General features: G+C 35.1%; 1 protein-coding gene across 8 annotated transcripts in view; it reads right to left on the minus strand.

Annotated features, from left to right (window-relative positions):
• Positions 1 to 7,982, minus strand: part of LOC103491659 (probable protein phosphatase 2C 51) — a 33,703-nt gene extending 25,721 nt beyond the window's left edge. For 5 of the 8 annotated variants that reach the window (XM_051085231.1, XM_051085229.1, XM_051085228.1 and 2 more), the window contains exons 1-6: positions 7,516 to 7,979; positions 6,901 to 7,159; positions 5,292 to 5,397; positions 5,071 to 5,212; positions 2,871 to 3,132; positions 2,320 to 2,687 (exon numbers count right to left, since the gene is read on the minus strand). In XM_051085231.1, the coding sequence (XP_050941188.1) occupies positions 2,320 to 2,687; positions 2,871 to 3,132; positions 5,071 to 5,212; positions 5,292 to 5,397; positions 6,901 to 7,159; positions 7,516 to 7,804 (1,426 nt within the window). In that variant the 5' untranslated portion in view covers positions 7,805 to 7,979. Of the gene's footprint in view, positions 1 to 2,319; positions 2,688 to 2,870; positions 3,133 to 5,070; positions 5,213 to 5,291; positions 5,398 to 6,900; positions 7,160 to 7,312; positions 7,439 to 7,515 lie in introns of all 8 variants that reach the window. The other 3 variants (XM_051085232.1, XM_051085234.1, XM_051085230.1) reach the window with 3 other exon arrangements.
• Between the last annotated feature and the right edge of the window lie 4,288 nt (positions 7,983 to 12,270).

Consider the following 12,270-nt stretch of genomic DNA (forward strand, 5'->3'; position numbering starts at 1 on the left):
TGACAAACCCTTGCCTTTATGGAAGATACGCTGATTGCACTCGAACCAGATTTCTGCCGGCAGTGCTTTGACCATGTTTTCAATATTAAACGCGGTCGCTTTGACGTAACCGACCCCTTCAATAATTAGAAGACATTTGAGCCCAAAGAACCATCAAAAACCCAAGCTACATCGAAAAGAGAAAAGATACTCTCCAGCAGTTTGTTGAATACAGGCATGTAAAGAAGAGATGCAACAAATCCTCACTATTCTTAATACAAAGGGGGCATACCGAGGGCAGAAGACACTTATTGGGGGTTCTTTCTTAGTAGAATCTTAGTAGAAATTTAGCTGCTGCAATGAAGCTATTGAACTTCCTTTGTTCCTCATGCCCCTTGTGACTCTCCCAACTGGGTATCTTTCTTGACTTCTTCTAGTGATATTAAATTCTCCTTTGATGCACCACGACTCCTCATAGTAGTCGACTATCGATTGCAGCTCTGTCCAGAGATGCTTTCTTTCCTTGTAATGATTAGGGCCATAGACATTGGATATCCAACAAATTTTCTTACGAGAAGTACAAAATTTGATAGAAAAGAGTAACCTCCTTTCAACACCTCAGTAGCTGCAATTCTACTCTCGTCCCACCCTCCAGATTTTCCAAAAGCCTCCACGAAAACCCATACGATATCCTTTGAACTCCATAGCTCCTTAATCAACGCTAAATCTTAAAGGAAGCTCTCTTGGTTTCTTGTATAAGAACCAAGTCTGGATTAATTTTATGTATTTTGAGCGTTAATCTCACTTATTATTAAAAAAAAAAAAGGCTTGTCTTTTTTCCAAAAAGAAAAAGATTTAAGGGAAAAATGGGAATGTCAAGATATCCTCACCAAATATTGGAACGTAGAAGAGTTTAGAAGTTAGAGTCCAATGGGAAGTTCTCGGTTAAATCATTGGTTAAACATCTACCTTTAGCTTCCCCCATCGGAAAGCACCTATATTCGGCTCCTTGGAAGACTAAAAGTCCGAGAAGAGTTAACATCACAATTTGGATAATGATGAATGGGCTATTGAATTGTGCTTCGGTCATGCAGTCAAAACTTCCATCTCACATTCTATCTCCGAGTGTTTGTTCTTGTTTGTAGGATTCTGAAGATTTACTACACTTGTCTTTTAGCTGTCCCTTTGCAGAGAAATGTTGGCTTGACCTATTTGGATCCTTCAATATCAATTGGGTCTTTGATTCTGACTTTAAGAAGAACGTGCTGCAACTCCTAATCGGCACAATCTAAAAGAGAAATCAGGATTGATATGGATAAATCCTATAAAGGCCCTACTGTCAGAAATTTGGTTTGAGCGAAATCAAAGAATATTTCGGAACAAAGAAGCCACTTGGATGAATCGTCTGGAGATTGCTAGAATCAATGCACCCTCGTGGTGTTCCTTAGCTAAAGCTTTAGAAGCATGCTCGATTCAAGATGCAGACATTTTTACACGAGTAGTCTTCTTTAGTTTGTATATTTTGTTTGGGGTTTTTGTTGTTTTTATCAGATTCTTTAAGATCATTGTGTTGTGGTTTCGTAGTTGGTTATATTGGTGTATTTCGATTTTAGATGTATTGTTCGGATGGTATTCCCATGAGTTTTGGATTCCTTTTCGATCAAAATCGGGATGTGATGAGAGTGAAATGGGGTATCAATCTAGTTGAGATGTCGGATGTACTTACTGATCTCATAGGCTTTGATCTCATCTCTTACTCAAACATTACTCTGTCTATTCATTTTCTCAATGAAGAGGCTTTTTCCTTGTTCAAGAAAAATATTGGAGCAAAAATCTTATAGCTCGCAACACAACCTTTACCAACCAGACTACAAGAAAGAGATTTAACAGAGAATCTTCTTTCCTTCTCCTACGACCAAATACTCCCATCATTCTCAATTATTAATTTGAGCAATTTTGGAACTGTCAGCAACTCACATTCCTCTTCTTCAACAAACTTCTCATAATGATATTCCAACTATTCCACCAGAAGTCCCATACATCACTTGGCAGCCGGAATGTTGGTTCCCCGCTTATGAATCTTTGAAAGTTGACCAACTGTAATCGTCCACCCAGATATCTTAACAAATTTTATTGTCTGCCCATCTCCACTTTAACTTCAGAATTTCTCTACACCAAATCTCATCATTGAATATTGATAATTCATAGTTTTCAGTTTTCACATATAAGTAAATATATAAATTCTCAGAGTTAGAAAAATGGTACTTCTATGAGCTGAGCCCTTTCATCTGTAAATCATATCCATGTAGACATTATAATTATAACAACTCAAAGAATTACCTGAGTGCTCTTTAATAAGATTTTCTATTCCAGATATGGGAAAACTTGAGTCTCTCTGTGCAACAAAGCTCCCCTCCTGAAATCTACGAGAAGAACTACCAGGTCTTAAAGGAACCACAATAGCAGCCATGTTATCCATACTTCCCCGTTCAAATGCAGTGCTAACAATGCAATCCGCCAGTGAGTATGAGCATGAAGGAGAATGTTCAAAACTTGACATGCCATCATTGTGTATTTCCCACAACAAATCACAAACATCTTGTGAGCTCAGTTTCTCAAAAATGCCATCAGATGAAGCCACCAAAAAGCTATCGTTAGTAGACAAAGGTTGCCAGTCAGTTACCTCCGGTGCAGATATAACCCCATAACTGATAGTTAAATAAAGTAAATTAGTTATTTGGTACAAATATTGATGATTATAAATTCTCAATGCTTATTAGTTGTTAATCATGTGCCAAGATTTTTAAATTAGTTTGCATCAAGTTTGAGATCTATAATAAACTAAAGTGAACCATTTCCTCAAATCAATAGAATTATTTTGTAGATTTCACCTTTTGAAAGACACATCACCAATTGCTCTGCTTATTGCCAACTGACCATTTACTCTTGGTACACCACCCCAATCAACAACATGACCCCCAGCAATCTCCACCCTAGATCTTTCATCCTCTCTATCTGGATGATGATCTCTTGTCAATTCTTTGACATAAAAATGCTTCAGCCCATCATATGAATCTGGTCGAGAATTTCCATAACCCCTTGCACGTGAGGCACCGCTATATCTTTTTTGCTTGTATAACCTTAAAAAGGTGGCTTCAATTCAACAAAAACAATTAATAGAAAACTCACTATGATTTTACTGACATGAGAAAAGCGATGGTTAAGATAAAGAACAGATAAATTAAAAATATGATAACCATAAAAAAGTATATATGTTCAACTAATGGGTACCACTAGATCTTCCGTAACTTTTTATTTTTGGTGATTGTTTCTTAGTACAACACTTGTGGAGATACCTCCCACCTCTAGAATGGAAGATCATGTCAATTAACGATAAGCTAAGGTCACTTTAGCAATTTTTGTTTTTTGGTAATACAGATATTTCATTGATGAATGAATACCACTGAGATTTTTCACAACTTAGCTTAACCCGACCTAATTTTTCCAACATTCCAGAAAAAAATGCTCTTTTCTAACTTAAACCAAGGTAATAAGTTTTGTTAATCAACAAATTTATGGCATATTTTGGGTGGAACCAAAAGCAAAATCATGGGGACTTATCCCCAAGGGGGACAATATCAGATCATAGTTTTTCTTAATAAAATCAACAACTTTCATTGAGAAAAAAAAATTAAAAAAAAAATGAGAGCATAAGATAAACAAGCCCACCAAAACACGAGGGATTCCAACTAAGTAAACCTTTACCGAGGGAATAATTTCAAAACGAAAAGCTTTGATACTGAAGCCCAAAGCAAAACATGAGGCCTCACTGTGGACCAAACCTCACATGGGTCCTTATCCCTACCTTTAAACACTCTATTGTTCCCCTCCCCCCAAATATCTCATAATACTGCACATACCCAGCAAACCACAGCAAACCACAAAAAAAAATGGCCTTCTCTCTAAAAGGCGCATGGAGGAGGAACTCCCCGACCATTGAACCCTAAACCCTAACAGTGAAGGGATCCAACAACAACCAGAAGAAAAACTTACAAGAAAAGCCTTCACTAGATTAGGACTCCTAACAGGGGCATCCCTCCTCCCAACCCTAACATTGTACTCGATAAAGAAAGAAGAGACACAACATCCGTCATTTCCCTATTGGACAAAACCCAAAAGAAAAGGACAGTCTCCAAACCGAGAAATCAGAGACCGGGGGATTTTTTAAGGAAAACAAATGATAGAGATGAGGAAAGGTAGCGCAAAGAGGGCTATCCCCCACCCATTGATCATCCCAAAAATACCATCATGGCCAAACCAAATTAAAGTTAGAGACAGTTGCAAATATAGCAATTAGATTCAAAATATTAGTATATATAGCAACGTTTTTATAAAATCGTAAATATAGCAAAATCAAAGTTTACCCCTGATAGACTATAGTGCAAATATTGGTCTATTATTGATAAACCATAAGAGTCTATCAGCAATAGTGATAGACTTTGCTATATTTACAATTTTTTTAAAATGTTGCTATACACTTTATTATTATCCCTAAAATTGTTACCCATTATAATTACCCTTAAAGTTAATTAGTTCGGATCAATTTTGATTAGGTCTTGAAGTGACCAAAAGACACTATGAGTATCAATTCTATATTCAATAAAAGATATTAAATTTTAAATATTGCCGGCTGAAAGCACTTGACTATCACAGCGACAAAAGACTCGAAGAAACCATATGCCCAGAGTACCCATATGCGGTTCTACTTCTGGAAACCAAAAACAAATACATTCTTCGAGAGCCAAAATAGTTTATCCTAAAAGGAAGGAACATGCAATAACCATGAATAAAAAAACCAAATTATTGGTTTCGACATAACTGATTTAAGAAAGGTAAAACGAAGAAGAAGAAAAATAGAAGATGTAACTAGATTAATCAACAGATCGATTCAAGTTGATGCTTCAATCGGATAAGAAGACCCCTAAAAAATCAAAATAAGAAGGGAAAAGAAAAGAAGAGGAAGAAAAGACCAGCCCAATGCACAAAGAAGAACATTTATTAAGATCCTATTTCAAGTGCTTTCCTGCTGACCTTTAGCCTCTGCAGGTGACTGAAATTTTTCAGAGCACAAGAAAGCCTTTGAGTCACCAATGTTTGCAACCAAAATTTGTGCATCGGCTAATAATATAACAGTAGCAGTAGAACCGGAAACGAGATTATTTTTATGTGCTTCCTTCATAATTCAACAGATTTTGTCAGCATCCAGTGCAACAATTCTCACAGGAATAATAGAGACATCAAGTACAACTTACCTTGGAAAATGTTTTATCAACATCTTGTATAGCTCTCAACAGTGCTTCTTTCAGAATTTCCAAATGAAAATCATCATCAAAATCGGCTGGAAGTAAGTATTTGAGCCTGGAAAAGGATAAAACTTAGAACACAATGATTAAAATACTCTTATATACTGAGATATATAAACATGAGATAAGCCCTGTTAAGTTAATTTCCTATCTATTTTAGTTGTCAATTCTCCTCATTCACAGAACATACAGCATACACATGCATATAGATGTGTATGTATGGCACTGAAGCTCGGGTCATGAGCCAGGAAATAGTAGATGCTACATAAAAGATCAATCAAATAAACTCAGTTCTAACTTCTAACGCATCTGATAACTATTACTCATTAGTAAATTAAGAAGTCCCAGTAGACATAAAACTACTCATTCATTACTGTATTACTTACAGCAATCCATACCATTGAAAAAATCTCAATCATTTATTCCAATATTTTTTTCAAAATTAAGAAATCAAACTCGTGCTTCAAGGAAGTTGACTACCTATGCCTGTTATAGAAGTACGGATGCCCAAAAATGAGCAAGAAATTTCAAGGTGGAAAAGAAATTTGTCCAAATGTGATTGAAAGTGGTAGCACAATATGTCTACCTTTTTTTTTTTATGAATCAAAAAGCTTTTATCGAGAAAGAATGAAAGAATACAAGGCATACAAAAAAAACCAGCCCACCAAAACACCCCAACTAACAAAAGGGGGACCAACTAAGTAAAATGTTAACAATTACAAAAGTGCTTCGAAACTAATGTCAACCCATAATAACCAAAAAGATCTCCCAATTCATCCCATAACAAATTCCTTCCTCTAGTCCTCACTCCCACAATACTTAATTCATTGCTATATATTTCCAGTCTCCAGAATACCTTGCAATGTTGCTGAAAGCTACAAAATAAAATTAGAAAATACACGAGGGATTTTTCCCTTGTGTATATTGTGGCTTCTATGTTGTCCATGTATTGGCTAATATGAACCTAGAGTAAGGATTTTTTTTATTTCCGCTTTATGGATATGATGAGGGCGCTAAGGAGGTGTCAACCTAGTTGAGATGCCCAAGTGCGTCTGCTGATCCTCCCCCCCACCCGTGCTGATTGTATAACCTCTTGTCTTATTTCCTATTTGAAAATACACAAGAGATTAGGCTATGGTAACAAAATGGTTGTGGACACTCCAAGTCAAATCCAATATTCTTTGAAATTCAAGGATCTAGAGTATCCATGGGATCTCTCACACATGGTCGAACTAAAAAAGAAATTCCAACAATTATAGAAAGGGATGGCCTCATAGTAAGCAAATGAGGGTAGAATTCAATTATTGAACCGGGTGAAGGCTTGGATTTGGGAATTGTGGCAAGAATACCACAACGGGATTTTTCAGACAAAGAAAGTGAAAAGGAAGATTTGTAGACAATGGAAGTTTTAGGAATGAAAATTCTGTCTCCTATCCAAACAGACAAAAACTAACTAAAATTTTAAATTAAAAGATAATAATAATGACAATAGTGCTATTAAATCCATAGCTACCAAAGTATCATAACAGAAAACATTTAAAGCTATGAGCACAAGCACCTTCCAAGTTCTAGATCACGGTTACTAATTTTTTCCCTCCAATTAAGTTGATTAAAGATGGCACCATGTTCCCTCTCATTCGAAAATGTCTTAAAGGGTCTCTTGAAAATTCCAGAATAAGTGGCATCAAGAAGAAAATAAGTATGCACAACAAAATACTCCAACAAAATCTTTGAAGCCATCTCACTAGCTTCAGCACCATTATGACCATCAAAAACTGCTATAATTCCCACAGGCACCTCCATAAGACCTGTTTTACCTACAAATATTAAAGATATCCGTTTCTCAGGCTCCAACCAAGAATAAAAAACATTCCACAACGATTCAATTACAATTAAATTAACACGCAATCTGGAAAAGAAAAAAAAAAGACATAAATTGGTTAAACGAGAAACATTTCTATGAAAAAAACCTCATTAAACTAGCCGCCTAAGTCCATGGACTCCTCCAAATAAGAAGAAAACGCACACCCTTGGACAGGTATGCTAAGTGAATGACATGCATAAGCTCCTAACTCCATGATTTCTCAACAAAGCTCCTACTTCCGTTAAAGAACATGCATAGTCATAAATCTGAAAGAATATTCAAAATCAGACAAGGAAGAGAGAGCAGTACTTAGGAAGGGAATTCGGACGTCGAGAGCACAAAGAGCGCGATCCTCCTGATACTTTCTTCGACCCTGATGCATTGCAATTTGGCAATGAGGGGCATTGGGAGATTGAAAAGTGTAGTCAGAGAGCTTCCAAAGAGGGCATTTCGGGGATTGAAATACCGCCGGAGCGCCGCCTTCCTTGTACACCATCAAGCACGTCGACGATTCCGCAAAGCAGTGAGTTATTGCGTAGACCATAAACCATAGAAGAACCGTATAGAAATTGGTTGCTTCGATCTTCTGGAAAGCCATGGAAACTCATGAGAGTGAAAATCAACGGAAATTGGAAGGAGAGAAACGGATGAGAAGTATGAAAGGGCGGGCGCGCGGTGGCGGGATTGCTTCAAGTGGGTGAATGCCGGTACGGTGGTGACTGAAATTTTCTTTTCTTTTTTTCATTTTTAAAATATCATATTTTTATTTACTCTTTTTAAAACAAGTTTTGTTTGTTAAGTTTAAATAAATTGATATTTTTCTAAATAAAAATAATCATGTTCTTTTTAAATACAATTGGATGGATTTGAATTGAGACTTCTTAATTGAAAGCTCATGTTTTGCTTCTTAAATTTTCTTTATTTTTACTAGGGTTGAAGTTTCTTAAACTTTTTTTTTCTGAAATAAATATTTTCATAATGTTTCATTTTAAGGTGGAAGTCACATTTTTTTTGTATTTTCCCTTCTCATTTGTTCGAATCTCTTATATTTCAATGATTTTGTCGAAGGGATTTCTTCCTTTTCTTTTGGTGGAGAGGAAGGAAAAGTATGGGTGGCATCAAGTTGTTCTTATTACAAGAAATTTAGGAGAATTTGCAATATATTTTAATAATGGAAGGGACTTAAATGCCCTTTGTTACACTAGTTATAAAGAAAAAAAATAACATATCCAAAACCTATCAAAAAAAATGACTCAAAAAATATTAAAATCAGCTTGACTTGAGAGGAAGAAGATGCAGCTGGCCTGGGCAAGGGGAAATGACTCTGAGTGAAAGGGGTCTTGGCTCACGGCCCGGCAGAAGGGTGCAGTTTATGGCTCGACGAAAGCGAATTGACTCAAGGCTCAAAGACGAAAGCGAATTGACTCACGGCTCGATGGATGCCACGTGTAAAATCGAGATTCTCTTTGGATTTTTTTATATAAAAGGAATAATAGAAAATAAAAATTAATTATATAATATTTTTTTATATAATTAAAGGTTTTATTAAAAAAAGAGAGCTAAAAAAAAGATTAGAAGGAAAGAAAAAGGAAAAGAAGGAAATAAAATTTTCTTTCTCTTTCGGTCAAGCTCTCTCTACCGCCAAATTGATTATTTCTCACCATTTTCATCCAAACTTTCACAGCTTTCTTTTGAGAGAAGATTTCTTAGTTTTAAGGTTGAAGAAAAGGAAAAACTTAAAAGAAGTTTTAATCATGGCAGATTTTGACCCACTCTGCATACTTCTGGCTTTTTATTTGGTTTGATCTTCTCAAGAAGAACTAAGAGGTGAAGTTTGAATTTCCTGAAAGCTAATTAATTTTTGAACAATTTTGGTGAAGGATGTTTGAGTCAAGTTGTTAGTTGGGTGATATCTGATAGAGAAGGCAGAGCAAGTATTTTCCACGCGAAATCAGATATCCTCTAATTTTTTTAGTTTTTCAGTGTGTATATGTTGAGTTAAAACCTCCAATTAATATGGTTGAAGAGCTTATTCAATTTTCTATAAATTTTATGAAGATGCTGAGAGCCAATTATGACTGGAAATGTGTTAAATTACAGGGATAAGTTGAAGGTTTGTAGAGTGTGTGATTTTGAAGTAGTTTTGTTTCGTGGTGTTTCTGAGATTTTCGATTGGGAATTTGGGTTACATATCTTCAGGTAAATTATAGAGGACATCAAAATAAAGATTTTGACATAAAGAACATTCATTTGAATAAAAGGGAGTTATGGTCATTTGAAGTTTGTGTTAGAAATCTGGAAAATGCAGATAGTTGTTCAAATAAGATTTTATTTTTTAAGCTTTATTTTTGTGAGAGTGAGAGATATTTAGTACGACTTGTTAAGTCTATCTTTAGAAAACTAGAATATTTAGGGTTCTAATACTCAGTTTGGTTGTTGACAAGTCGACAAGAATTAAACCAAGCTTACGGACCAAGGATCTAGCTCAAGACAGTGAGTGACAAAATCAGTTTTAAAAATATTTTCCATAATTGTTATTTACGATTGACTGCTTTACACATTTATTTACGAAGCTATGAAAATCATTTGAATTCCATGATTATTTTCAAGTATGAGTTTCGAGAATAGATTTCTTAATGAAAATTTATGCTAGCACGTGAATATCGAATGTATGGAAAGTAATTGAACCATCACAAACAATCTAAGTAAGCTCAAGCTTTATGAAAGATAAAGATAGCAGACATGTTTTAATGTTTTTGTATGATTTTCTGATGTTTTCGTTAACTACATGACTAAGATGTTGAGCCCAAAGCTATATGGTACCGTGTGCACACAGGTTAGATTCTATTGTTGACGTTAAATGTACTCCGTAACAACGATGTTGTCGTGAGTGTTGGGCGGGCCCTACTACGACAAAGATGATGGGAGTGTTGGGTGAGCCCCACTAGCGTAGAGCATGTAAACATTGGTTGTACTAGGCGTGCCTTACACAACGTAGATTTGTCATGTTAGTTAAAATGTTTTGATATACTTGATATGTCTTGCTAGATTTCAATGACGTACATATGAAGTATTTGAGAAAGTCATCCTTACTATTATATGTTTATATTTAAGACTTGTATAAACAGATTTATATGTGTAGAGCTTTCATGTGCTTTTATCATAAATTCATAGTTTTAAACTAAGTCACTCACTAAGCTTTATAGCTTACCCTTCCAAAATGTTTTACCCACTTTCCAGATAGAGATTGAGTTTCCAGTGCCTGATAGACAGCCTTAGTCTGCTGAAGCTTCAATATCGATTGTCAGTACGTGGTTAAAGTTGTACATCGAGTTTGTTGTGTTATGGTGTGTATATGTCTTTGTACGATATAGATACTCTACAGTTTGTGTAAGCTATAGGAGTTGCGGTTGTGTAAACCTTTGTTGATTATGTTTTAGTTAAGGTGTCTCCATCAGGTTTACTTTCGAAATTAGTTATTTCCGAGCTACACTTCATGTATGTATATGATTATTCTAGGTTCCGCTGTGTTATGTTGCATGTATAATAGTTTATACACTAGATTAGCAAGTTTAACACGTTCAAGAGTTCGGCAGAGTTGTCAGATATTGTTAAGAGGAGAGCAATATCGGTCGGCTTCACGTCGTCTTTTGGGCTAAGCTAGCAGGTAATTTGGGAGGGGGAGTGACACCACGGCTTGGACAGAGGGCACAACTTGCGAGAATAGACGGCTACCAATGCGACAACTGGGCTTCGTCTGATGATTAGCGAGGCAGGGCAGACGGGCAGACAGAAGACGTAGGCGAGTCGAGCCCCTTCCACTTGAGCTGTGAGTCGTGCCCCTTCTGTGCGAGTCGTAAGCGTTGCCCCTTTTGCCCAAGTCGTGAGCCGCATGCCTCTTCTGCCCGAGCTGTTTTCCCTTGCCTAGCCCGACCTTGTCTTCTTCCTCCTCGTCCAACTGTGCCCAGCCAATCGTCTAGCCACGTGAAGCGGTTTTCCCTTTCTTTATCTTTTACTTGCACGACTACATCTTATTTTTAAATACATTATATTTTTCTCTTTCCTTCTAAAATCCAATCACATCAACTATTTCTCTTCCCCAAATTTATTATCATTTTTCCAAATAAATTTATCTTTATCTTTTCCATACTATAAATTTTTAACGTGCGTTACACGTAAGAACCTTGAAACTTAATTAAACTTTTTTCTTAAAAAAATTCATTGAGTATGTGAGTGGGAAAGATAATTTTTTTCAGAGAAATGGATAAATATAATCACGTAGAACAAACTAAAATATAAAATTTCAAGATTCAAGACTTTATTAGACTTGACTTCACAATTGCCAATATATTGTATATCTTTTTCTTACATACAAAAATCAATCGTTGTAATCATGTACTACAAAAAAAATAACTAAAAGTATTATCGGACTTGATTTCAAATTGGCATTGCATCATTTTTTTTTTTTTTTTTGCTCCACTACATGCATATCTTTGAGTCTTCCCTAACATACAAAGTATTAACAATATTGCAACATAAAATTAAGGCTAAGAGAGAGTAATAAGAAGAAAATTAAAGAAAGCCTAAGTAGAAGTGAATATTCAAATGTTTGCAAGAAAAATGGTCGTACAAAGTTCTTTATATTGTTGACAAAAATAGAAGTTACAAAACCTTATGAACTTATATGAATTATTCTAGAAATTTAATCATTGAAATAAAGAGATAGATTTTTCATATTTTAACCTCTTTTATCTCTTAAAATCTTTACGGCTAGATTAAGAAGGGTTGCAAGAATGTAACTAAAAGATAATAAATAATATCTTTTATTTTATTTTTTAATAATAATAATACTTAAATCATGTTAACTTTAATGTCACAAGTAATGTTTTTATTTTATTTTTAATAATTAATAATAATTAGATCATTTTAACCTTAATATGTCGTAAGTAATGTTTTTTTATTTGTTAAGATAAAAGACTCGTTGCATTGTATAAGTGGGTGATTTTTTTAAAATTACCAACCTACCCTAAAATATTCAATAACAACAATTAATAAGAATATAAA

The sequence above is a fragment of the Cucumis melo genome, chromosome 5 (assembly GCF_025177605.1).
Source record: "Cucumis melo cultivar AY chromosome 5, USDA_Cmelo_AY_1.0, whole genome shotgun sequence".
Taxonomy (NCBI): Eukaryota; Viridiplantae; Streptophyta; class Magnoliopsida; order Cucurbitales; family Cucurbitaceae; genus Cucumis; species Cucumis melo.